The sequence below is a fragment of the Nomascus leucogenys genome, chromosome 12 (assembly GCF_006542625.1).
Source record: "Nomascus leucogenys isolate Asia chromosome 12, Asia_NLE_v1, whole genome shotgun sequence".
Classification (NCBI taxonomy): domain Eukaryota; kingdom Metazoa; phylum Chordata; class Mammalia; order Primates; family Hylobatidae; genus Nomascus; species Nomascus leucogenys.
The window spans coordinates 2504105-2532043 of NC_044392.1; the positions used below are offsets into that span (position 1 = coordinate 2504105).

The 27939-nt window shown below is 47.2% G+C and overlaps 1 protein-coding gene and 1 long non-coding RNA gene across 7 annotated transcripts in view; one reads left to right on the forward strand and one right to left on the reverse strand.

Moving 5' to 3' along the window:
- Window positions 1–27939, reverse strand: part of PHC2 (polyhomeotic homolog 2) — a 154976-nt gene that overhangs the window by 12605 nt on the left and 114432 nt on the right. For 5 of the 6 annotated variants that reach the window (XM_030823381.1, XM_030823382.1, XM_030823379.1 and 2 more), the window contains 2 exons: window positions 19010–19425; window positions 18573–18738 (listed from right to left, as the gene is read on the reverse strand). In XM_030823381.1, the coding sequence (XP_030679241.1) occupies window positions 18573–18738; window positions 19010–19425 (582 nt within the window). Of the gene's footprint in view, window positions 1–13733; window positions 14051–18572; window positions 18739–19009; window positions 19426–27939 lie in introns of those variants that run through there. The other variant, XM_030823383.1, reaches the window with a different exon arrangement.
- Window positions 14491–26711, forward strand: LOC115837541. The gene is made up of 3 exons (XR_004032556.1): window positions 14491–14589; window positions 22322–22535; window positions 26532–26711. It is a non-coding gene; the product is annotated as an uncharacterized LOC115837541 (long non-coding RNA).

The following is a 27939-nucleotide window of genomic DNA, read 5'->3' on the forward strand; positions in this document are numbered from 1 at the left end:
ACCAGGTCAAGAGTTCAAGACCAGCTTGGCCAACATGGTGAAACCCTGTCTCTACTAAGAATACAAAAATTATCCGGGCATGGTGGCGCGTGCCTGTAATCCCAGCTACTCGGGAGGCTGAGGCAGGAGAACTGCTTGAACCCAGGAGGTGGAGGTTGCAGTGAGCTGAGATCGCGCCACTCCCCTCCAGCCTGGGCGACAGAGCAAGACTCTGTCTTGGGGGGGAAAAAAAGAAAAGGTGGTTTATAACCAGTTCACAATGGGTCTTGGTCCACTCAAGCTCTTTTTTTTTTTTTTTTTTTTTTTTTTTGAGACGGAGTCTCACTCTGTCACCCAGGCTGGAATGCAGTAGCGCGACCTATGCTCGCTGCAACCTCCGCCTCTCAGGTTCAAGCGATTCTCCTGCTTCAGCCTCCTGAGTAGCTGGGATTACAGGCATGTACCACCACACCCGGCTAATTTTTGTATTTTTAGTAGAGACTGGGTTTCACCATGTTGGCCAGGCTGGTCTCGAACTCCTGATCTCAGGTGATCCACCTGCCTCGGCCTCAAAAAGTGCTGGGATTACAGGCATGAGCCACTGTGCCCAGCCTCAGGCTCATGTTCTTACTGGTGGTTCTAATGCTAACTAAACCAGGATAAACCTTTAATGAACAAGAGCTGTGACTCGCGTCTTTAGTACTCAGTCCTCCAGAATTCAGCTGTATCATAAACTTCCGAGCTGAGCAGGGGCCATCTAAGAGAAAGGACCAATGAAGTTTTTTTTTGTTTGAGACAGAGTTATACCAGTAAGTTAGAAAATTTCCACTAAATGCCTATATTCACTTGAAAAAAATTTTTTAAACAGCTTTGGCTTTTCTGTAGAGATGGAAACATTTCTTTTCTTTTAGAATTAGTCTTTCCAATTGCAGAGGTGTCTGAGAACTTGAGAGCTTGTCTGGAGGTTCTAGCAGGGGAGGGCAGCTACTCGTATGCCCTTGACTGAGGGACGGCCCTCCTCTACGGGATGGTTGTCCTCTTTGACCCAGCTGCTGGTTCAGGAGGGACGCACATGGAGCAGTGAAGGAAGAAGGGGACACCTGCCTAGCCAGCCAGATCAGCAGGATCAACTCTGCCGATCAATGGGGTGACAGGTGTCGCAGCCAGATGGCCCTCACATCCATGTTTGAGAACTTAGAAAAAACCCCTTTCCCTCACAAGCTATGAATAACTAGGAGGACTGAGTTGATGATTTCAATCAAATTAAGTTCCTGTGCTTTTAAATTTTAAATATTTAAGTCTGCCTTTACACAATTACATTTTCTCTGCTTTTATGTTTTGCATATGCTAAGAAACATCTATTTTATTTAAAATGAATTACTAACATAGAAAGATTACTATGAAAGCTAAAATTTTATTTTTCAGATGATGGCTGTTTCCTCCCAATTAGAGCCTGGTAAAATATTCCCTGATGAGTCTAATGAACTGCAGATTATACAATTACAGGATTGGAAAGTCTGGTTCCATCTCTTACCAATGCTTGAACATTTTCTAGAATATGCCCACCCAATGATTGTCTGGCATTTGTTTGAATACCTCCAGCGACAAAGAAACTCTCTACTCTGGAAGCAGTTTGTTCCCACCTTGGACGGCTCATTAGTGATTCCTTATATAATGAGCCCAAAATCTGTCTTTCTATTAATTTCTGCCCAATTATCCTCATTCTGTTACTTAAACTCACAGAGAACAAGGCCAATCAGATTCGTCTAACAGGCAGAGACAGGGGCTTAGACCTGGCTTAGAGACTGGTCTCTATCACTGAGTCAATTGCGGGCACGTCATTGTCCCTCTCTAAGCCTCAGCTTCATTGGCTGTGAAATAAGGATCCTCCGCCTACCTTAGAGTGCTGCTGTGAGGACTAACGAGCCAGTGAAAGGCAGTGCGTGCTAGCTTACGAGGAAATGCCTGAGAATGCTCCTGGTGTCATGCAGGATGTCACTCATGACCACAGCCTTCTCTCCTCCAGGCCAAAGCCCTTCTGTTCTTTCAGGTGTTTCTTACATAAAAAGGTTACAAATTCATCATCATCCTAGGCCCTCTCCGCCTACATCTTTTAACATCAGGTACCTAGTCAATACTAAGCATCATCTGTCAGGTGCAGCCATGTAAGAGATCTGGTTGGTAAGATTTTTGGTTTTCTGCGTGTGCTTTAAAGACAGTCACATCTCTGAGAGCATAGGTAGAAAGTAATAATTCCCTGGTTTCGGTTTAATGAATTCCTCCATGGAATTAATCCATTCTCCTCTTAATTCTGGGATCACTCCCACCTCCTGCCTCTTTCGCTAACAGTCATCAGAAAACAGCCCCTCTGACCTTGTCTTTTGTGGGGTCCCTCTATCCTTGCTTGACCTCCCTGCCCCCATCCCCCCTCCTGTCTCAGATCTATGCCTGTTAATGTTCACTGCAAGACAGAAGATCACTCTTGAGGTCAGATTCTGTCTTCATGCCAGATACATTCGTGAGCAGATATGGTCACCAGCTCAAAGGCTACAGAGCCAATGCTTAACTCTGGGGAGCACAACTTTTTGGAATTTGAGGTTGTTTTTTAAAAAAGATCTTGTTAAGAGAGAGAACACACTAAAAAACTCTTGCACCACATTAGAAACTACCACTCCCCATTGTAACCCAGGGCAGATCAAAGGAGAGACAGAATCCAAGGGACAGATGGGAGAGTGTTTTATGAATATACAAAGGTTCACAGCTATTTCACTTTGCAGTCATCTTGTAGGCCGATAGCTCCTCATCTGCTTCAGTAACAAAGGAGTTTGGGCTATTCCTGGAATGACCGAACACAATCTCGCCCCCTGCCAAGCTCAGCACACTGAGATTAATTTAATCTGCTTCCCGCTCTCCCAGACTGCTTTGCGGCCTTTGGGGGAAAGCAGCTTAACAGTGAAACTTGCAGAAACCTGCCCTGCTGACCCTGAGGCCAGATAAAAGAGACAAAGAAATACTCTGAATTTGGTTCCTTACTCAATTCCCTTGGCCAGTTCAGAGGCTGTAAGTGCTGCTGGGGATTCCCACAGCTCTCAAATGCCTGTATACAGTCAGGCACCTGAAACCGAAAGGTGGAGGCAGGATAAGGTGGGGGGGGGGGGGGGGGGATGGGGGAGGGGAGTAAAGCCAGGCTTCGGTGGGGGAAGGGGGAGGTAGAATCTTGGCCTTTAGTTGATGCTGACCACAAAGGGCCAAGTATTCCGGTCAGAATGAACAGAGCAGCATGTTCCACGGAGTCTTGCCTAACATATGTCTCAACTTCTAGGCTGTTTCTCATTTCTGGTCTCATTCACAGGCTCTGGTACAAACAGCCCTTACAGGGGTGGGATAAAACAGGAAGGACTACGCAGCTCCTGTTTGTGAAATTATCTGCTTTGCGACTGGTCATGTCTCCTAAGCAGAGCAGACTTATCTAGGCAGGGGACTACCACTCACTCAGTCACCTCGAGATCTTCAGGGGCTAACCCCATGTCCAAAATATGATAGGTGCTTAATGACCATTAAACTGGAATGTGTGGCATCCATGATCTCAGTCTTCACTGTCTACATAAAGAGTACAGGGCTGCCTAGTGCCAAGATAAGCAATTTGGCACTAGCTGAGATTTACAAATTGCTTTCTGAAGCTATGATGTTTTGAGAGCAGCTAGGCTGGTGGTACCTGCCTACCAGAGAGGCATTTCTGGGTACCTGATTATGAAGAATAAGAGCTATTCTTTGGCCCATGTCTTCCTGTTACAGTGGGGATTTCCTCAGCAGAAGAGAGGGACAGGCAGACCTCTGAATTCCCTGTCCCCTTTGAAACATTTTTGCCAGACCCAGGCCCTTGGCAAGGCAGGATGACCTCTAGAGGCAGAGGCAGGGAGGCTCCTAGGACCAGTGGGTTGATGTCCAGAGCTGATGGGCTCTCCAGCCTGCTGAGGACAGACATCAGGCTGGTGCCAGTTATGCACAATGGGGCCACTTCAGAGCCAGTGCTGATGTTTTGTTTTGTTATACTGGAATACAGCTTAGTACACGTTGAGTATCCCTTATCCAAAATGCCTGGGACCAGAAGTGTTTTTAATTTTGGATCTTTTCAGGTTTTAGAATGTCTGCATTATACTTACTGGCTGAGCATCCCAAATCCAAAAATCTGAAACGCTCCAATGAGCATTTGAGTATCATGTAGGTGCTCAAAAAGTTTGGGACTTTGGAGCATTTTGGATCTGGGATGCTCAATCTGTACTAACATCTGCAACAGGTATTTCAGATGGCCTAGCACTCATTCTATCTGACCCTAAGACAGCCTGAAGACATGGCTTCAAAGGCAATGGAGACCAAACGGAGCTTTTCCTTCTACCCCCTCAGCTTGGTCAATGGCTGATTTCCACCTTATCATGAGAAGGGAGTATGTATTTTAACTTAAAAGACTTCTGTTTACTGTTTGGCTGCAGTAGGAGTATGACAGAGCTCATGAAGTGAATAAAGAATTTAAAGAAGCAGAGTAGATGATAACATGGCTCATTTTCTTACAACAAATTCTGCTCAATAAATGGCAAACAAGGTCACCTATAAAACCCAAAGCACACTCTCCAGGTCCCCAGCACTGAAGTCATGCTCACTGTGCTTCAGTTCAGCAGGCCCAGCCATGTGGCCAGGGTGGAGACTGCAGGGTTCCCAAGGAACCATTTGCTCTAGAAACCGCCTCAGTGGAGCACTGCAGAGTGATGCCCAGTTAAACCATATCCAGGAGACAGCAGCAAACACAGCACACACCTGGTCCAAGCAACAGGCCGTACTGCAGTGCGGTAAGCTGAGGACAGAGTACCCAGTCCTCATGGAAAGATCTGGGGCCATGCTTTACAATTTCTTTGGTTATATTTGGGCCCCCAAAGAAATTAATGCCACTGAAAGTGAGGAAGGCAAGAGATTTCACAAACACCTGTTTGTTGACACCTTCCCCCAGGGTGGGGTAAGTGAAGGGTAGGAAAGTGATTGAGAGGGAGTTGGGGGGAGGAGGGGAGGAGGGAGGGGAACAGGCAGGCTGAGCTCTATCTGGGACCCTGACAGAGTCCATCAATTAGAGATTCATTTGGTTAACAATTTCTTTAAAATGCAAGTATACATCTTACAGTCATTCACACTTTACTGTGAATTACTTGACTCAGATAAACAGATTGCTTTCCTCCCAGCTTAGGGATGGGGTGGGGGAGGGGGTAGGTAGTGGTTGTTTGGATCACAGGGCACTAGATCCCAGAGGATTAAAGTTAGAAGGGCCCTGAGGTTAACATCTTAAATGTCCCAGATGAAGCAACTTGGCCTCAGAGGTGAGGTGATTTGCCCAAGGTCACAAAAGGCAGGCAGTGGCAGAACCCACACTAGAACCCAGTGGTTTAGAGTTTTCCGGGTGGGCCACACAGGTGGAGGGAGGGCTGCGCTGATTAGCCGTGGACAGCATGAGGGCACCTGGGAAAAGAGGACAGGACATGTAAACTGTATTCTGGGACCTTCTGAGGCAGAGGCCAGATATCACATGTGGGCTGGAGCATTTGGGTTGGGAAGCACAGGATGATCTAGATGAGTGATTCCCAAATTGGGATTCCTGGATGACTAAGCAGGATCCCTGAATCTAGTTAATCAGGATGCACAAGCTGGATTCAGTATCTCAAGAAGGCGAAAAGGAAACAGCACATAATACATACCTTCAGGAGGGCAAAACATGCTATTATTTAATACCATGTTACCATGTTTCCCAAATTCTAAAATGCGGTCAGTTGTTAAGATGACCCATTTCCCCCACAAGGAATGTACACATTGATTACGTGTGCGTCTCAAGTACAGATTGTAAAAGTGTGCATTTTAGAATAAAACAAGAACGAATGCCATTTATCTGGAAGACAGTATCTTGTAAAACATGCACAAAATGAGCTCTTAGTGGTGGGAAAATTATAGACCCTTCCCACCTGGAGTCCTCTGAATACCAGAAGGCAGGGGGAACATCCAATGTCTGCAGCCTTTTCAAATCTGCTAAGGACAGAGCTGTCAAAGCGGCACGGACTCCTTGCCTTGACACAGCAGGCTGTGGCTCCCTGAAGAACCTCTCTGAAGCACCTCCTCTGAAGCACCTTTCCCAGAACAGGGAAAACACAGCAGTGACAGAAGGACCCTGTGGGGCTCTTTGCTGAGAAAAGTGGTGAGCTTTTCAGTCACAGGAGGGTCACTGGCTGCGGATGACTGAGATCCACACCTGAGTTCCTTGCAGGGGGCTGGCCAGCAAGATGAAGGAGAGGCCAAGCCAGGGGACCCTCCAGCCTTGCCCTCAGCATCACTGCAAAATGCCCTTGCTGGGTCTGGGTTGAAAGGTTTGGAGAGCTTATTGGATTTTAAGCATCTGAGTTGACCAGCTCTGGTTAAGGCATCTGGCAGGCAGGGGGCTCCTCCCTTGCTGGCAGCCATTACCATACAGCTGACTTTCATGCTGTCTCTCAGGACACAGGCAAAGAGAACGGCCCTTCTGACTCACCCACAATCCCCAGCTAAAGTGTACATAAGCTGAATTGTAAACAGCTGAATGTGCTCCAAGCTGCCACCCCCAGCTATGCAGGAAGGAATCAATGGAGCGAACAGCCACCCTCCCCCCACCCCATGCAGTTCAGGACAACGGGAGCAGTGGGGGATTTCCAAACAGCTGCTTGAAGGCTTCCCAGCCCACAGGCTGAGGACTGCAAGAGGGGCCTGAGCTCAAACTCAGCAGCAGCACCTGCAGGACCAGAGTGACTTCCACCAGGTCAACACACCAGGGAATAATAGCTGGCCCTGGCTGCAGGGAGTCAGGGAGGAGTTTTCAAAGAGTTCTACTTAACCCTGGTGATGGAGGCCAGTGCGCTGGTATCCAATGCCAGGGTCGAGGGCTCCCAGTCTCACATCACAGTGCTCCGGCCCATGCTATGTTTCCAAAACACAAAATGTCTAGAACCAATGGGAGAGGTTCTACAGTAGACACCAAGATTAGGGGAGATAAAAGGAAGAATGGCAGAGTAGAAAGAGCATAGGCTCTGGGGGCCAGACCTGGACTCATATTCTAGTCCACCTTTGATTATCTGTGTGGCTTCAAGCACTCACTGCCTGCTGTTCTGAGTCTTGGTTTCTCCATCTGTAACAATGAGGCTCATACTACCTACCTGTCTGGGAGGTTTCAGTAAATATTATATATGTAAAATGCCTGGCACTGAATACACGCAGAAGCTGTGCTACATGGCAGTTAAGACTGTGGGAACAGAAAGACTCTAGGCGGCCAGGTACAGTGGCTCATGCCTGTAATCCCAGCACTTTGGGAGGCTGAGGCGGGTGGATCACGACGTCAAGAGATTGAGACCATCCTGGTCAACATGGTGAAACCCTGTCTCTAGTAAAAATACAAAAAAAAAAAAAAATTGGCTGGGTGTGGTGGTGAGCACCTGTAGTCCCAGCTACTCGAGAGGCTGGGGCAGGAGAATTGCTTGAACCCAGGAGGCGGAGGTTGCAGTGAGCCGAGATTGCACCACTGCACTCCATCCTGGCAACAGAGCAAGACTCCGTCTCAAAAAAAAAAAAAAAAAAAAAAAGCCTCTAGGCTTAAATCCTATCCTGTAATGCTGGGCAAGTTACTCTAGGCCCGTTTCCTCATGTATGAAATGGGGTACTTCTATCTGTCTTACATATAGCTGTGGTGAGGATTAAATAACGTAACGCGGGCACAACACACTGGACTAGGCTGAGATTGGACACAGGAGTGCCAACGTCACTGAGACCTGTGAGAAGATTAGGAAATCATTCTAATCTCACTCTTTCACTGAGTCTGGCCTCTTACAGCCCCAGAGCAGGGCTAATCTTTCCGTGGCCCAAACCGAGGTATCTGAGGTTTGTGTTCCTCAGATGCCTTGGTCTATGTCGGGAGTCCTGTCCCTTGCACTGTTGAGGCCAGGCTTCAGGAAGAAATGTTACCTCCAATGTGACTGCAACATAACAGAAATGCTTCTGTCCTAAAGGGCAAAGCAAAGTCTCAAGTCACCTTCAATGGCTATTAATCTAAAGGACAAGAAGACAAGCACCAGATTCTCTTTCTATGCAGTTTTTTCATAAAGGGGGGTTTGAAGCAGACAGTGCAAAAGAACCCTAGAAACCAAAAGAAAGGCTAACTTTGAGACAAATAAAAGGAAGCACTGCTTTACCTAGAAAATACTAAATTTATGTAACTTGTAATGCCAGATTATTTAGCTTATGAAATTAGTTTAAAAGGCTAAAAATAAACCCAGTTTAAGATAAACTCATGGAAGATGGATTTCTACCAGTTTACAAAAGAAATCTAGAAATGTTTAGTAAACTCTCCAATTATTTTCAGGTTGATAACAGGGAAAGGCAGCCATGTTTCCCAATATGATGACTATTTTTTTGGTTATCAACTGCAGGATCACTAATATTGTTAGATAAATGTCGGGGGAGACTGGAGGAGGGAACAGAACTCAGTTGTCCTGTCTATATTATGGACTACATACTACATACCTTGCAAATCAGTCCTATTGATCATTTCTGCTCATGGAAACATTACTCCTTTCCTCCTTATAGCCATTGTCTAAGCTTCCAGTCACCCTATTTTGCCACCAGTCAACTGACAGAACAGATTAATACTGATTACTGGAGGCCTCAAAATGTGGATTTAATCAAATTTTTTAATTTTAATTTTTTTTTTTTTTTGAGATGGGGTCTCACTCTGTCACCCAGGCTGGAGTGCAGTGGCACGATCATGGCTCACTGAAGCCTCGACTGCCCACACTTGAGCGATCCTCCCACCTTGGTCTCCTGAGCAACTGAGACCACAGGTGTGTGCCACTATGCCCAGCTAATTTTTTTTTTCTTTTAATTATCTGTAGAGGCGAGGTCTTGGTATATTGCTCAGGCTGGTCTCGAACTCCTGCGCTCAAGTGATACTCCTGCCTCGGCCCTCCAGGCATGAGCCACTGTGCCTGGTCCCAATTTTTTTTTAAAGTAGTTGCTTCATATCAGTTTTGTTTTAATTTAAAGTGTCATTTGCTTTGATTGTTCAAAAATGTCTTAATATAGCTGTGTGGCTTTAGGCCACATATGGATGGTTTCAAATATGCTAAAGATACCAGTAACTAGGGATAATTATATAGTATTTGAGACATAACAGCCATGCAACTAGAGTTTTAAAAATAACTCAAGCAGTCACGAACTTTCATTTTCTTGCCAACAGTTCCAATATTCAGTATCAGGGCTGGTCCTCCTAATCTACTGGAGAAGAGTTGGTTATGGCATGGCATCTAACAGTCATCTCTTCTTAATACAAATGATAATAAATTTCACTGCTAAGAAGACAATCATCTGAAAAAAACAGACATTTGCTTATGTTTTAAAGAAAGTCATAATAGCAAACTGGGGCTCTCTCCAACATCTGGATTCATCTCAGAGCACTGGCAATCTGTGTTTAACAGCAGTCATGTCTTTACCAGATGTAGAAAGAATGTTCCCTTCTTTTGGACTTACCTAAATATCATTTGGAAATTGGAAGAATAGGAAAGCATATCCTTTTTCACTAACTATAAAAATAATTTGGAAAGAGAAGGAAACACAAAAAACCTTGAAGTTTTCTATGCTGGTCTACATGGTCTCACGATGCATCTCAGAGCAACAGTTTATGACTTACATTATATGCTGTGTTCCTTAGCATACTTTTTCTTCAAAAACTAGTAATTCTAAATTGTGTAATTCTTGACTATTATAAAATAGCCCATTTCTTGACCATGTCAACTATACTGGACTTTTGTTACTGATGGGGAAAAATCCGGAATTTGTAATAATTATGTCTTGGATATGCAAATGGTTGATTATTTTCCTTACAATTCCCAAAATATCCACATCATAAAGCAGAATTAAAGATGGTTTGCCTCTGAATATCTTTAGAAATATCAAATCAGTGTTCTGATGTGGCTAGTAATTCAAATGAAAAATTTTAAATAAGTCAATGCTTCAAGTGAAGCCTACCTCTGTTTGAGTTGTGAATAAGTAGTTATCTTAAATAGGCAACATTTTTTTAAACAGAAAACATATTCAAAAAGGGTTTTAACTGGTGACTCATAGTTTAAACCATGCCCTAAAAACATTTAAAGCATAAATCTACGTGTTCAGACTCCCATCTTGAGGGGTAGTTCAGTTTTGGGTTCCATGAAACAAGGTGTTGAGTCCCCAAAGAGAGAGCCATTTCTGTCATTGGCACGAAGTCCCCATCAGAGTAGACTGCGTAACACAGTCAGTTCTCACCCTGCTTTCCCATAGGGCTGGGGACTGGGGGGAGGTGGGGAGGGTGGGCAGGCTCAGAGGGACACCTCACTCCAGGACAGTCTCCTGAGGGGTACATAAAAGCCTCTCTCTACAACCACTTTTGTGAGATTCCTTCTGACCACAGAAAGTCATCATCATGATCATCTTTCAGCAGCAAAATGGCACAAAACAAAGGGAATAAAAGAGAAACTATCAATTATGAAGACTCCTCATTCTAATTCCCCTACTCTCGTCTCCAGTAGGTGTCCTTTCAGAAGAGAATCTTTCTATGGCTGGAACTAAATCTGTCTGGAGATTAAATATTGAACAGCTGGGAGAAGTTTAATATCAATTTAGACTGACTCAAGAAGAGGGAAATACTCCTGGTAAATACCGTACTGATGATGTGCAGCATTACAGGAACTGGAGCCACCAACCTCTTCCCTAGGTTTTTTAAACTTTAACTTTATTTTGGCTTGCTGATCCATACTGGATGAAAGTGAGGCGGTGGGGGAACTTTATTTGGCAAATGGTTACTGAATGCCTGGCCTGAGGTCCACAGCCTAAGGGAGGGCAGAGACTTAGGGGAAGAGTCTAAGGCAGTGAGGTCATCCCCTTTACACATTCACAATAGAGAGAAGTAGACAAAAAGACACCTACGAGCACACCAGTAGGGGTTCCTAATTCTGCAACACTAATCATGTTCTATGCTTTTCCTTAAATAAGAAAATGTAGGGAGGGGACAGCCTATGTAAGAGCATACAAGGCCAGAGGTAAGAAGAGTTCAATTGTGTAAGATCATCCATCTACTTATTCCTCTTAACATGCCCTCTCCCCCTGAAAGATCAGAACCAAGGGATCCAAAGTATCTGAGACAGGAAATGAGTAACACAGGAAAAAGGATGTGGTCTGAAAAAGAGTGGATTCTGGGGCTGAGCCAGAGCAAGGAACAGGCACAGGGTCATAGCTGAGGGAAGGGCTTGGTGTCAGGAAGAGACATCTCAGGGTCAGTCCACTTAGATAGAAAGTCAATGACAGAGGAGGTATGTCGGGGGAAGCAGCACGGTGCCTTCCTAAGAGGCTCTCCTTCCCTGAAGGAGGCAGAGAATGCAGAAACAATGGCTGATGAGACCCACAGCCAGGAGAATGATGACTGTGACAGAAGGAAAAGGGGCTGGAGGTCCTTCTTTACTTAGAGGGAAGAGTAAATAATATATATGGAATGAGCTTGACAAAGGTAAATTAAAAATTAACCCAGGACCTGGGAGAGAGTGGAAAGGGCCAGGAGGTGGGGACATGATGAAACACCAACATTCATTAAGCACCTTCGTGCCACATGTCAGTAAAGAACGTTTGGGGGAAAAAAGAAGGGGGTGAAAACAGAGAAAACATAGTTGGACAACTGAGAAACCGACTCAAGTACAACAGAAAGGACTAAGAAACTACCCCCTTTCTCAAGATTCAGGCTGGAGGAAAAAGATGTCTGTTCTTCCCTGTGTGCATGGACGAGCCTGGAAACAGATCTTGGGTGGGCTGAGAGGCAGAGCTCATGTGATGAAGAGTGCCTGGAAAGGGCAGGTGCCAAAAGAGCACCACTCCCCATCTGCCCGACCTTCTGCGAAACAAGCCCGCCCTTGTGAGTGAGCCAAGCCAGAGGCCCCAGTTCCCGCCTTGCAGGGGCTGGAACTTAGGTGCAGAGAAATCACCAGTGGAAAACACAGTTTATCAGCTGGTTAAAAAGTGTGAATACTCCCAAATGTAGATCCAGATGTTGGGAGCTATTTGTTAAAATCACTTTTATATTCCCCAGTGCCTAGGGCAGTACTTTACCTAAAATGGGAGCCAAATAAAAGTATGTTAAATCTAACTGAATGAAACCAGAACTACTTAGCTGTGCTGGTTATCTTAAGGTTCAAGACAGCCTCTTGCCCGATAACCAACAGTCAGGTACTTTATTTCTGTTCTAAAGTCAAAACGATGTGAAGCCCTACATTCCTTGTGACCTAAACCTAAACCCTAATCAATAGGGTCTGCCACAGGTCTGTTGCCCTGTATCAGAATAAAAGATGGGCGGGTGGGGGAGGTGGGAAGAAATACAAGAGCAAGAAGGAATTTCCTTGCCTCATTAGCCTGTAATGTTCATGCTGACCTAGAAATCCTGGCAGTTCCAACATTTGGGTTGACTCAGGAGGGGAAGAAAAATCCCAGGTGAATGATAATTGGATTACCCAGTTATGCTCCAGAGCCAAATGGCTGGAAAAGGCCAGGTCAGTAGGCTGTGGTACAAAGTGACATTATTTTTTAAACCAAAAATGGAGACACTTAGGCTGATAGACAATGGGATGCAATAGTTTAAATTGGGGCTGTCCTAGAAAAATCAGGGACATATGATGGATTTAGGTAGGTGGCTTATTTTGCAAGGGATCCTCTGGGCCCAATATGCTAATGGAGAGGGGATTAAGGATCAAACACCGGAGATATCCGAGGGGAAGGCTGTCATTGATTTGTAAAGGAAGAAAAAGATGAAAAGAGTGTGTTCCGTACACAGCACATGAAGGTACATATCGTAGATACGGAGTAGAAAGGAAAGGAAAGTTGATCAGAACCGAAAGTATGTGGGTGAGATCAGTTCAGGTTATGGAAGACGGGTGGGTGGGCCGGTGGGGGTGGGCCGTAGCAGGGCACTGACTGGTATCCGACACCGGGCCCAGGGCTTAGTTCAGATGGTAGCGTCGCCACTGGTTTGCAACCTGACCTTGGGCCAATTATTTCCCTGTCTGCGGACTTCAGTTTAAATACAGAATCTCACAAATCCCGATTTTAATGTAAAGAAGCAACAAATATAGTCTACCTTCATTTGGCATAGGAAGGAGAGAAAATGCTCGTCTAAAAATGGAAGAGAAGACAGACACAGAACAGCTTGTCCCTTTCCATCCAATTAAAAACCTCGTGAGACTGAACTAGATTAAAAACAAAACTCTCCAGCGAAGCCGCAGGCGCCTCCAATATAGGGAGTCCACCACCAATAAAGTACGGCAGATGCCAGCAGTCTTGCCCCCGAACGCACCGTCCGTCCCCGGGAAGTCGCAGATGCGGGGAGGCCGGTCCTAGGTTGGGGCTGGGGTTGGGTGTGTGGGGCCTGGGGACGCGGAAGCTGCGGCGCGCCGAGGTGACACAGGGCTTCCAGGGGCGACGGGCGCGCAGGGTCCCCAGGCGAGAGAGGCAGGGGAGCGGGGCACCTCCCAGGCGCCCAGCGGGCGACAGCCGCGACTGGCACGGCCTGGCAGCCGCGTAGGCCCGGGCCGTTAGGGGCACCGAGGGCGGTGCCCGACTTCCAGTGCGGCGAGCGCGGCCCCCGGCCTCCCTACTGGCGAGAACCCCTCCCCCGCCCCGGCACTGACCTGTCCAGGGCCCGGCTGGGCCTGGCCGGGCGGGGCCTACGCAGCCCCTCGGCCGGGCGCCGACTTGCGCGGGGTCCCGGGCCCGGGCGGGCCGCCTCCTCTCCGCCGGGAGCCTCCGAGCCGGGGCCCGGGGCTGCCGCGGCGCATCCGACCGCACCGGCCTGGCCGGCGTCAACAAAGGGCGGCCGGGGCGCGAGGCCGGGACGGGGGCGCGAGGCCGGGGCGGGAGCGCGGGCGGCGGCCGGGGTTGCGCGCGCGCGCGCGGCGGGCGCTCGAGGGCTGCAGCCGCCGCGGAGACAATGCGGCGCGTCTGGGACGGCTCCCGCGGCCTCCTCCGCCGGGGGCGGGGCGAGGGCGCGGGGCGGGGCGGGGCGGGGCGGGGCCGCGGGAGGGGCGGGGCGGACACGGGCCGCGCGCTTCCTTTGTGCGTCGAGCCCCGCCTCGCGCCCTCCGGAAGGCGGGTTAGGGACGCCCGGGGCTCAGCTTAGGGAGGCGGGCGCCGCGCCACGAGGAGGCTGCCCTGATTCCCGGTGCAAGTGCTCCTTGGCGGGGCGGTCCGCGACTCCCACCTTGGACCATTCACTGCCTGAGGGGCCTGGGGGGCAGTCAGAAGACTAACGACCACCAGTCACCGAGAGCTCAGTGCGTGCCAAACCCTGCTCGCGCTCTCCCCCACTTATTGTTCACAACGACCCTACAAGTCATTCTCCTTCCCACTGGGAACCGAGGATCAGAGGGAAGTCATGGCCCGAGTGCCCCGGTCACACCTCCGTGAGCGGTCTCGGGCTCGCGGTTGAGGCTGATTGAGGAAGTGGGTTCAGGCGGCCCGCCGTGCCTGGCACACGGTCAGGGTCCCGTAAGTGTTGTCTTCCCCAAGCGCACCGGGTGAACCTGCGCTGTCGTGGCGAAGCATACTCATTCAGCACGCGCGCTAGGGGCTGCGGGGGTACAGAGAGGTGCAGCGTGACACAGTCCCCACCCTCAGGAGCGCGAGGCGCAGGAAGGTGCTGGACACACGCCAGGGACTTCTCTCCATTCTTGACTTCCCTCTATTCCCAACATGGCCCCATTTTCTTGCCTTCCTTAGTATTCATATTTGTCGCCTGCCTTTCTTCTCCCCCCACCCCTTTCCTCTCAGGCCTCACCTCATCTTCTTTGTTTACATTTATTTTACATTCCCCGAATATTTACTTAGCTCCCTTTCTCCTCCATTTTTCAAATTTTCAACCCCCCTTTTCATTAATATTCATATTACCTTCTCCTCTGCCTCTGCATTTCTTACACTTATATTTTGTTTTATAAACTAGGGTAACACAGAATTGTATCCTCAACTCCTGTTCCCTAACATGCCCACACTTTCCTGCCTCCCTCTCTCAAGTTCCACCAGTTCTTCCTGGAATGCTCTTTCCTCAACTTTGCATGTCCAGGTCCTACCTATCCTTCAAGGTCCAGACTGAAGAACAGCAGTTGGCAAACTTTTTCTGCCAGGGACCAGAGAGTAAATATTTTAGACTTCGTAGGTCACACGGTCTGTCGCGACAACTCATCTCTGCTGTTGCTGCAGGAAAGCAACCACAGACAATACGTACGTGAAGGAGTGTGGTTGTGTTCCGATAGAACTTTATTTATGGGCACTAGAATTGGAATTTCAGATAATTTTCATGTATCATGAAATAGAATTCTTTTGATTTTTTTTTAAAAAATTGGAATGTAGAAATCATTATTAGCTTGCGAGCTGTACGAACACTGGCAATGTGATGGTTTTGGCCATTGGGCTGTAGTTTGTCAACCTCTGTTCTAGAACAATGCCTCGTCCTCCCTGAAATCTATCCCGATCATGTCTAGTTGGCAGTAACTTTTCCTGTTTTGTAGCTTTTAAATGACTTACCTCAAATCCATCTATGGCATCTATCGCATTTTACTTTCTATTGTAATTTTTTTCCTGTGCATTTTTTCATCATTCTCAGTAGACCTTCAGCTCTTGAGGCGGGGTACAGACCGTGTTTCTCAATGTGCTACCTCCCTTCCCACAGTGCTTTGCACAGACCAGGCATTCACACATACACAGAATGGGCCAGGTGCAGTGGCTCACACCTGTAATCCCAGCACTTGGGAGGCCGAGGCGGGCAGATCACCTGAGGTCAGGAGTTCGAGACCAGCCTGGCCAACACGGTGAAACCCTGTCTCTACTAAAAATACAAAAATTAGCTGGGCGTGGTGGCGTGCACCTGTAATCCCAGCTACTTGGGAGGCTGAGGCAGGAGAATCGCTTGAACCCGGGAGGTGGAGGTTGCAGTGAGCCGAGATCACACCACTGCACTCTAGCCTGGGCGGTAGAGTAAGAATGCATCTCAAAAAAAAAAAAAAAAAAAAAAAAAAAAAAAAAAAAAAAAAAAAAAAGACATACACAGAATGGATATTTGGATATTTAAGTCTTGGGTGGTTGACAGTTGTTTCCACTGTGTAAAGCTTACTTCTCTCATGAGACAGGACCTCAAGAGGAGGATGCTTGCTTGTATATATCACCATGATTAGATTTCAGAAAGAAAATTTTGAGGGCTTTATGGAGGAGAAAGACAGGCAAATGTCAGTTCATTTAGGGGTTTCTGGATTACAAACACTTGAGCAAAAAATGTTGATTACCACTGTTGCAGAGACAGGGCAGGAATACTCAGTGGGGTCCTGTATGATACTTCTATTAGCAAATTGGTAAAAGGCAAATAAAACATGCTGTATAATTTACAGGTGGCAAAGTTAAGCAGAGGCGTTAGTATAATGAATAGCAGAATTCAGATAGAAAAGATTCCTGCCCCACCACTTGTTTTTTTCTATGCCTCAGTGGTCTTACCTTTAAAATGAGGATGATAAAAGTTGCTACCTCAGAGGGTTATTGTCAGGATTAAATGAGGAAATATGTGTAGTCTAGCAGAGAGGGCTCAATAAATATTAACTATTAATCATTACTGTTTTCTTGCTAGGCTGGAACTGTGGGCTAAATTTACAGGATAACACTTAACAGATGTAAGCAATTCTATTTTGGTTCACACTATAAATTATACAAGTTTGAGACTAGGGGGAGCTGGCATGACAGCAGTTCCAGGTAAGACGAAACCTCAGAAACAAAAATGAAACCCAGCTCTCTGGAATTCAGGTGACAGTGCTCTGTGAACAACAGTGTCATTCCTATAGGGTCGGAGAGTTCACGGGGGCCATTCGTGCACCATCCTGATGAAGGAAGGTGAGGGAGTGACTACTGTAGGAGTCAGAGTCATGGCGCTGCCCTTTCACAGCCACGGGACCTGGAGCCCCTCAGCCTTTGTTTCTGCCTCTGAATAATGGGGGTGATTCTATTTATGTCCTAGGGCTGTCGTGAGTGAGTAAGGGACTTGGAACAGTACTCAGCAAATACTAAGTGTTCAACAAATTTTGGTTCCTTCCTACCATAAAACATGGATCTAGGGAACAGCCCTGCCCCTGAAACAGGCTTCTAAAGACTAGTAGCTGTTTATATTTGGAATTAATGTGCTTAATTTTGGGGAGCAAACATTAGGAAAATTAATGAAAAGGTAGAATGTAGATAGACAAGCCTGACCAGAATGGTGAGAATGGAGGTCTTGATCTGTCATAGGTAAAAAATGAAAAAAAGTCTCAGATATTTAGCCTGGAGATTTTCTCTTTTTTAATGAGGGGAGAGGCAAGAGACAGTCTGACAACTGTCTACAAACACTGTATAAGATGGACTCTTACAATTCACAAGACAGAATCATGACCAACGCTGGCAAATTCCAAGAGAGCAGGTTTTGACTTCATTTGAAAAGCAACTTTCTGATAATTAGAGCAAATCTACAGTGGAATGGACTACTGTTCAAAACCCCTTCTCATCTGCAAGTGTGCAGAGAGAGAAGGGATGACCTCCTTCCCATCCTTTAATTTTCCTGCTGTCCTTTCTCCATATTCTCTTCCTTGATCCTGCTTCTGTTCCCTATAGAACCTTTGTACTCTTTTTGCCCTGCCTTGTGCTAAGGTATTTTTTTCTTATGTCTCCATCAATTTCCAAACTCTTTTTCTCTTGGCTGTTCCCCACCCCCCACCCCCTCAGCAAACACAGCACAATGACTGGAACTGCCTCCCTGAGTTGCAGGTGGTCCATGGCTCAGAATGTCACTGAGATCTGGGCCAACAGTGCTGTGCAAACTGGCAGAGAGGGGAAGGGAAGCAAACAGATCTTTGCAGAAGGCGGAGGTACTGCTGTGCCTCTCCCATCCGGGTGAAGGGACCCAGCAGAGTCTCCTGAACCCCAGGCGGGGAGAAGTCCACTTGTAACTGAGCCCACACAGATGGACAGATGGGGATCCCAGAGCTGAGCAGTTTCCTCAGAGATGCTTCCTGTGAGCTGAACTCATTTGAGTCCCCTTCTGCCTCCCCCTGGCATTTCCCTTATTTTTGAGATGTGATAGCCGTTTTGCCATATTTCCAATATCAAGAATCCCCTTTCATACCAAAGGAAGCAGAGAACTGTGACAGTTGGCCACCTGCCTCCACTCTCCACTTGGCATATGTCTATGTGGATACATCTGACACCAGTGACATGCAGGCAGGCCCCAGCGTCTGGCTCTAGAACTTTCATCTCTTCTCCACCCTCTTGCTCTAATATCTTCCGTGTCTCCCTTACTTTATCCCTGGTTCATCTTCTCACATCCCTCCTCTGTTTCCAACCCCCCAGCTTCCTTGCTGGTAATAGTTTACCCTCCCATTCCAGATGCCCAAGTGAAATGTGCCAGGGCATGGCGAGAAAGGCCAACTTCCTCCCCTCCCCCAGGGCCCCGCTGTGCTTCATACCGTGAGCTGGGGACGGCTGGATGTTAGGGCTCGTGGGTACAGGCAGGCCACCAGGCATGGCAGTGACAATAGCCTGCTGATGTGGTGATGGGCCAGACCGCATCTCAGGCACACTCTTCTGCCCTGGTGCCACTTCTTTCCAGTCATCAGGGACACACTGCTGGGGCTGTCAAAGGACAGGACAGAGAGAGGGGCCTCTCAGAAATAGCCTTTGCGTTCTTGGATACTTCCCTGGTTTCCATGGAGCTTGGGAAGCGGGTAAGGACCTTAAGATTCAGTCATCCTCAAATTGGGGAAAGCCCTCTCTTCCTTCTTGGAATCCCCAAAGATGACTTCACCTGTCAGCCTACCCAGAAGCACCTCTTGATGGGGCTGTGGGGTCGTCCGAGCTGTGGCCGCCCCGTGTGCTCTCTGGACCTTGGGGCTGGCTTACTCACCACTGGTGAAGCAGGCTGCAGTTGTAAGATGACGGCTGAAGTGTGCTGGAACCTGCGTTGAGGCGTGTGGGGCACGCCCTCGGGATGTCCATTCTGAGGCCCGGCATCGGGTGCGGGAGGGTGACACTGCTGACTGCCGCCAGGCTTGTGCAGGTTGACAGTGGGACACTGGAGTGGCAGGGCGGGTGTAACCGGGCCTAGTGGCATGGCATGGGCCTCTGAGCTGGGCTGGAGGGCCACGCTTGGAGAGACTGAGGCGAGCTGGGGGTGGGGCTCAGCTTGGAGCACAGGCCGTGACTGCTGGGGCGGCGGCTGCTGCTGTTGTGGCTGTGGCTGCTGCTGGATCACAAACTGGGGCTGCAGGTGCTTTGAGGATGGCTGTGGGAGGAGCTGGTGTGGCTGCAGCTGAGCATAGGCTGAAAGGGGAAAGGCCAGGTTAGAGAGCATGGCTTGACCTTCTCTTCTGCTGTGTCTTCCAACTCTGCCCCTCCCGCATCCAAATAAAAATGGCTTCCCAAATTCAATGTCTCTTGTTTTCATCCCTTTCATTTTTCACCCTCAGCCTGGCCTGCTCATTGCCATGGTCTAACACATTCACTCTATTCCTGCTTTCCTCCTTTGCTGGAGGAACACTGGGCTCTTTGAGCTGTCCCCCATCGCCAAAGCTCAACTCCTCGGAACTCAAAACTCACCTCCTCTGTGATGCCCTTTGGCCATTCTGGCAGTTGAAATACTGGATTCTAAGTGTGACATGCTCTCGCTCCCCTCTGTGCCCTTCACCTGCTGTTCTCTGTGCCGCAACAGCTACAATCTCTTCACCACCCAACCCAGCTCTGCGTGGCTAGTCCTCATGCAGCCTCTGGCTCTGCTCAGGCGAGGCCTTCTCCAGGAAGACCCAGTAGACAACCATAGTTCTTGGATCTTGCCATCAGACAGACCAGGGCTGGATTACTGGTTCCCTCTGTTATATACCAAGAGACCTGCGAATACCTACTCTCTGGGCCTCAGCTTCCCAATCTAAAAATTGAAAATATAGTTTTTGTACAGAGGTTGCTAAAAGGATGAAATGAGAAGAAAATGACAGAAAAATGACTTAATGTGCACAGCACAGTGCCTGGCACGTGGTCATATTCAATCATTTCTAGTTATAACTATTTTATCAGTCTGGTTTAGGTTCTCAAAGTATCCAGGGTCTACCTCAATCATAATAATGCTTATTAAGGTGAGTCGTAATTGTTTCTTATCTATCTTCCAGATCATGAACTCCTTGCGGTCAGAAACTTCGTGTATCTCTTTCTCCAGAACCTAACACAGTGCCTGAGAGGAGTTTATTTTTTGCCATGTGTTGCTATGCTAGCTTTTCACTCTTCTATTTTATGCAGGCTGACTCTTTGAGGTGAGAATTCTTATATTGTTTAGTATCCCTTCAGTGTCTAGCTCGTGCCTTGTTTAGAGTAGGGATTCAGGAAATTCAGCCCAGAGATTGTCTTTGCACAGATCACTCTCTGGCTAGTGCCAGGCCAGCCTAGGATGAAGCAGCTCAGCTGAATCTGTCCTGTTTAAAAACTGCCCTCCACAGAGACTTCCACGGCTGGAGAGCTGGCCAAATGCACGCAGGCCACAGCTGGAGGCCCGTAAATAGATTTTTACAACTAAAGCCTCATGCCAGTAAGGGTAAAGGTGAATTCTGAGTCCTGAGCTCACATTTTAAGAGGATCCTGTGATGTAACAGGTGCAAAGTAAGCAGGTTTCAAACTGAGTTAGGGGAGGTGCCTTCCTTCTTGAATTTTGTCTGTTCACATCCAAGTTTTGAATGGTCTCATCCCAGCCCAACATGAAATTCCAAGCAGAATACCAATAGGAGTGGAAAGGACAGAAATAAGACGTGTTACAAAGGAAAAGCAAAATGGTCCTTGGTGACTGACTGTCGTAGTCAGAGAGGGAGGGACTGTGGATGGCCCACAGGGGTTTAGTATGGATGATACTGAATGATGGGTTTGGGAAACTTAGACACTAGTGTGATGTTGATGGAAGTGTGTTGGGTTTGGGTTGATGGCGGAACCTTTGTGGAAATGCCAGCAGGCATTTGGTGATTATAAACTGCCCCTGACCCCAATCTAAGCTGTGTCTCCTTATCTCACATTGAATAGGTCAGAATTTAACAATCAGGCACTTTTGAGAAGACTGTTGATAAGGCACCTGGGAGACACTGAAGAAGCCACACAGGACTTTGTTAGGCCCCCACAGCCACAACGATCTGCAAATGATGGGCATGTCACTGCAAATGCAACCAAAACCTTTTCTCCCTTAATGCAAAATCATGGATTCCTGCTCCTGGAATGTGGAATCATTCTTAGGGGCTGCCCATGTGAGGTGGGAGCTGGAGATGGTCCAGGTCAGGGAGGCTAAGAGGATCAATGGCACGCCCCACTACTTGCTGGCTGTGTGGCCTGAGACAAGGTGCTCTTCTTTCTCAGGGCTTCAGAGTTTCATCTGTGAAAGAGGAGGTCTGGGCTAGGTGATCACATAAATCTCTTCCACATCTAGAATTTGATGGAGTGGCTATAGCAGAAAAGTAGTTTACAATTCAGGGTTAATAAGGAGGAAAAAGGATTACAGAGGGAAAAGATTCTAAATCTATACAGCATAAAGAGTATAGGTAGGGACAACACACATTTGTTTTCCCAAAAGACTGGGAAAGGGGACTGCTGGCTTGGCTTCTATTCCTGTGCTTCCTCTCCTATCCCATTCCCTCCCCACCCTGTGCTGCTCATGGAAAACTGAAAGCAATTGTTTAAGGACAAACGAGGCTACTATATACCAAGGCTGGAAATCAAGCTCATAAGGCTTGAATCAATTTATAGATCAGAGACCCCAAGGTATTTGGGGTATACATTAATACATCCTTAACTTTTTGAGATTAATAAAAACAAAGATCATGATTTAACTCCAGCATTATCCTGGATCAAAAAAAAAATCCTTTTGTTTCGAGTATTGCAGTAAAGGGTCTTCCTGATTCCAGTTTCTTCTCTCTATAATCCAGCTTAGAGAGTGCAAACTAATCTTCCTAGTGCACAGATCTGATCTCTCACTAAAAACCGCCAGGGACTCTCCTTTGTCTACGGTTATCTAAAGCCCCTGGCAGGCATTCAGGATCTCTTTACAACATAAACCAACCTTTTAATTTTTATTATTTCTTTGACCCAAGCAATCTTTACTGTTCACTGTACCCTGTACAGAGTATATGCCTTTTCTCGTACTGTCTAGAGTGCCACAAATCAAATTCTAGTCACCATTCTCTGGCCTTTACAGCTGACAGGACTTTCCCCTTTCTCTGAGATGACATTCAGGCCGCTTTGCTTCGCACTGCCCTCAGAGAAGCAGTGTGCCCAGAAGTCAAGTGTGAGCTCTTGAGTCAAAATGCTTGGATTTGAATTCCAACTCTGCTGCTTACCAGCTGTGTGACATGGGGTGAGTGAGTTACTTGACCTCTCTGTACCTCTGTGTCATCATCTTTAAAATGGAGGTAAGGATTACACCTATCTCAGAGTTATTTCAGTAAGTGACTTATCTCTTTTAGTAGGCAGAATTTATGTGAGTCATTTGTTTCCTCCAAAATATCTTGAGTTTAGTAGATGCTCAATCAATGGTGGTGAGTGAATGAATGAATGACAGACAACATGGTGGGACTTGTTTATCCTACAAAACTTGTTCTCAAGGCTTCAAATATGCAGGAAACGACTCACTGTCCCAGAAATGCTGGGACTCTTGCCCCAAAGTATATGGGAGCTGCAAGCATACTAGTTATAGTTACAGGACTACTCATTTTCCTAGAAGTCCACTATAATTGACTAGAGTTTGATGTTACCTGGCCTACCGGCAAGGAGAATATGCCTGTGGGAGAGGAATGGCAGATCTTTTTACTAGCCACTATCCTTAAGGGAAGATATACGTCAACCATTCATTCACTCAACAAACAATTCATTAAGCACCCACCACACATCAAGTATTATGGTTGGTACTGGCTAAAACATGCCTAGAAGACATTACAGTTTAGTAAAAGAGACAGATGGTAGACAGATACTCTCAGCGTAATTTGGTAAATATTATGATAGGCAATAAGCACAGAATATTGAGAACACGGAAAAGGGGATTCAGCTTTGGAAGGAGAGCAGAGAAGGTTTCCCAGAGCAAGTAAGTGTTTAACATGATTCAGAGTTAGGAAGATGACAAAAGGAACAGCATTCGGGAAGACTCAGAGGCATAAAATACTATGGTGAATTCAGGGATCTCCAGGGCATCGTGCATAGTTGAAAGCCAAGGTGTCTAAGAGAGAGGAGTCAGAAAGGAGGCAGTTTTTGGCTGGGTCTAAGTTATGCTAGCACCTTCTAGGGGCTGATTATCCCTAAAGATGTCTCATGTGATTAGGCTTCAGGAGGTAACTAAGGTTGGGGTTAGCTCTAGAGGTCAGTGCTCTGCATACACAAGAATAGACAAGGAAGCTCCTGTTAGAAAACCCTAAAGCAACAGCCACACAAATTTTCCATCATGCATTCCCTTGGCTTGGGGTCCGGGGGAGTTTGAGAGGGGAAGTAGAGCTAAGGGAAGTTTCCCTGTAAGGAACTTATAAACGGTGTTGGGTTGCCAGCTGCAGGGGCACTCTGTGATGGTCTGATTATGCTTGACGGTTTTCAGGCCTGTTCTGCAGCCCTCTGGAAAAACTACCAAATACTTGCCGTGTACCGGATTCTTTGCTAGGCAGCTTGCAGCATCATAAAAGAAACTGTTATCTACATCTCTGCCCCTGCCCTGCCCTTGGCAGAGGATGGCAGGATAGCATAAGTGGATAAAGGCATGGGTTTTAGAGTCAGTCAGAGCTGGGTTTAAATCTTGGCTCTGACACCGATAGGCTGTGCAATCTTAGATAAATTGCTCAGCCTCTCTGTATGTTGACTTGCTGTTCTGTAAATGGTGACACATACCACATGGTTGTTAGTATCAAATGGAATATTTTGTTTAAACCACAAAGAGATTCACTGCCTTTGCTCAACACTTGGTACCTACTAGATGCTCAGTAAATGGTAGCTATTCTTAAAATACTACCTGTTATCTGTGTGTTGCTTTGAACTTCTCAAAGAATTTTTATCATTTAAATCTAATTTATTTCTAACAAGAAGGCCATGAGGCAATTGAGAAGTGTTTTTATTTTACAAGCAAGAACTGAGAGTAGTTTCCAAGTGACTTGTACAATGCAGTAAGTGAAGGGGAACTTGACTTCGTTTGACAGGTGAGGCATGGTGCCTTGCATATTACAAGATGCTGATGGCCAAGTGAATAACACAAGTCAGTAAGGACAAAAAAGGTCAAAAATGCTGATGGCCAAGTGAATAACAGAAGTCAGTAAGGACGAGTGAGTACAGCAAGCCTAGGAGTATTATTAGTTGCAGGCAGTTGAGAATACCGGAGGCAATCTTGGAGGTATAGACAACAAAAAGGGATTGTTATGCCAGAAGGCAGGGAGGGAAAGGGCATATGACAGGCCAAGAAAGTCACAAAGGGGTAGGAGTCGGAGAGAAGAGACAACAGCATATTTGCTTGGCCATAACAGAGCATCTGCATGAGGACACCACGAGCAGTCAGAGAGGTGCAGTGGGCAGTGGGGGGAGGGTCTTGAAGGTCCCCCATGAAGTCAGATAGTCAGTCAGAAGTCATTAACATGATATTGAGTGAGCCCTTACTATAGACTAGGCATTCCGGCTGATCAAGGAGGACATAAAGACACAGTGAAGGTTTTTTTTTTGTTTTTTTTTTTTTGAGATGGAGTTTCGCTTTTGACGCCCAGGCTGTAGTGCAATGGCATGATCTCGGCTCACTGCAACCTCCACCTCCCAGGTTAAAGCAATTCTCCTGCCCCAGCCTTCCAAGTAGCTGGGATTACAGGCATGAACCACCACAGCCGGCTAATTTTTGTAGTTTTAGTAGAGATGGGGTTTCACCATGTTGGCCAGGCTGGTGTCAAACTCCTGACCTCAAGTGATCCGCCTGTCTCGGCCTCCCAAAGGGCTGAGATTACAGGCGTGAGCCACCGTACCTGGCCACAGTGAAGGTTTTTAAACAAGAAGGAAATAATAGTCTCTGAGGGAGATAATTCTAGCAGTGGTGAGTAGGATATCCTGGCCATCAGTTAAGCCTCATCCCATCAGCAGGCCTTAAGCAAAGCAGGAAGCCAAAACAAGAGGAAGTCTCATCAGAACCTGGTGACAAACTGGTGATAAGCTGGGTGGCGATGGAGCGTGGGAATGAGGGAGGGCTTTCACTGTGCCGGTCACTTGCGCAGGCCATCTCAGTCATTTACAGCCCATAGGAAGTATAATCACCTCTGTTTTACAGATGAGGAAATGGAGGTTTACAGAGCTTAAGTAACTTGATCGTAGTCATTAAGCTAATAGGTGATGAAACTGGGGTCTGAAACCAGGTTAACTCCGAAGCCCACTGCTTTTCCCACTGTAACGCTCTGCCTCCCTGGTGGCCCTGACACCAACAGGCTGTGCAATCTTAGATAAATTGCTTAACCTCTCTGGATCTAGACTTGCTGTTCTGTAAGTGGTGATACATACCACATAGTTGTTAGTATCAAATGGAATATTTTGTTTAAACCACAAAGAGGTTCACTGCCTTTGCTCAATGCCTATTAGATGCTCAGTAAACGGTAATTACTTTAAAAATACTACCTGTCACCCGAATGTGAAGTCAAAATAACTCTGTGAGTCTGGGGTGCAGGAGGACCTCGCAATTGTGGACAGTGCTCAGGAAACTGGTAGAGGGGGCCTTTCCAGAGAGGAAGATGCAGGGTTTTTGTTTTATAAATTCTCCAGATTAAAAAAAAACTTTTATGCAGTGAAGTGATGTCTATCTATAGACAGCTGAAATGTATGGGGAGAAGAGAGGAAGACAGGGATGGATGTGTATTAGGAAGTCACTGGCAGACAGGTGGTGGATGTCTGAAAGGTATGAACCGATAAACTCCTCTGTGAGTGAAACACAGGGGCACAGGACTGAGTTTTAGGAGACCCACAGCTAATGGCAGAGGGCAAGGGAAAAGGAAGGAGGGTCCCACTTACACACACAGATGGTCACACGCGCACACAGCCACTCTGGGCTTAGGTGCTTCCCAGTGCCAGCTGAGATACTCCTCCTTCTGTTCCATTCTTGAAACTTACTCATTTTTCAAAGCACAACTCAAATTTCTGCAGCTTCCATTAGAATTTAAACTCTTGTTCATCTCTTTAACACCCATAGTGTTCAGTGTAATGTTTGGCACATAAGAGGTGCTAAATGAGTATCTGTTGAACTACATAATTAAAGGGACAAATGGTTTGGGGATAACAGTGACTCTGAGCCATACCTCTTTCATTTGTGAAATGGAATAATCACTGTTAAGATTAAGTGAGATATGTAGGTAAAGCATTTAGTGCAGTACATGGAATATGGCTGTTCATTAACTGGTAATTATTACTATTAGCCCGCAGCAACCAGGGAAATAGTCTAACAGAAGCCTAGATGAAGAATTTCGGGAAAGAAGAAAAGTCCACCAAGGCCAAGTCCCTTCGTGTGTCAGTCTTTCCCTCTCACACATACATGCACACAGGCTCATACACACAGTCAAAGATGTTAAGCAAAGTATAAAGCTCCTCCACTGATAGCCGATATCATTTGGATTTTTCTCCCAACATAAAAAGAGATGCTTAGTTATCCAGATTTGGTGCTACGGTGGATAGCTGAAATGACCTTCATGGCTGGCTCCGTGATTTTAACATCAAAATCGTTGGGGATTTCTAGCAGATGACAGTCCCACCTGTAGGCTTTGGTTTTTATTGGATTCCCTAAGTAAAAGCGTGCTTGCAGTTTGGAGGCTGCTTTGGGAGGGAAATAGGGTACTCAAGAATCCTAGAATCAGCAACATCGCATTGTCCAGCCTATCACAGACAGAAATCACTGCCCCCTGCACAAAACGCTCTCTGTGTTCAAACAAAGCAGCTGTGTGGCCTTCCAGCAGAGTTCTTGCTCCTCAGCTGAGACCTGAGGCGGGCTGAGGATGCAGAACAAAGACCTGGCATCTGGAGGCCCAACTGGGTGAAAGGGCCCCGGCGTTTCAACAACCCGACAGTTCCCTTTTATCATAGCGTATCCCTCCCGGTCAGCAACTTTCTCCTCACCTTTGGGCCTGAGTGTGCACCCAAAGCCTGGAGTTTATCCACTAGAATGAGGACTCCAAGAACCAAGTCTCCTATCTGGGGCTGTGGCCCAGTCCCTTAGGACTCGGCTTCCCTGAAGGCCAGGCCCAAGGGACCCCTGCTGCCTGCCTCTCTTCTGCCCTCCGTTGCTCAGTCCTCATGCCAGTGAGAAGGGCAAGCCAGGCCCTTCTCCTTCCCCTCCAAAGCCCAACCTCTTAGGCTCTGTTCTCCGCCCCTTACTCCCCTCCCCCCGCTGCTCCCCCACCCCTATTCTCAGCATAAGGGACCTTTTCTATTTGCAGAGCCTAAAGAAGCCGGTTGCCAAGGTGACAGGAGCAGGAACAGCAGGGAGCTTGCCATGGGGGAGGGGCTTTGCCCCCAAACAGCTGTCAGTGGGAGCAGTCCCAGCTGGGACTGGAAGGTCTGCCTGCTCTGGGAGGAAACAGCCCCCAGGAGAACACATTCCTCTCTGCCATACCCCCTCCTACTGCCCCACTGCGAGTCTCCACTGGTTACTTTCCCTGGGGGCAGCCAGCCAGCCAGCTCAAAAAATGCTCCAATAACAAACAAAAAATGTGTGTGCGCTCGCTCCCTTTCTCCCAGACACACACACACACACACGCACACGCACATGCACGCACGCACACACACACGCACACGCGCGCGCTCAAGCACGCTCTTCTGCTCTCAGATCCC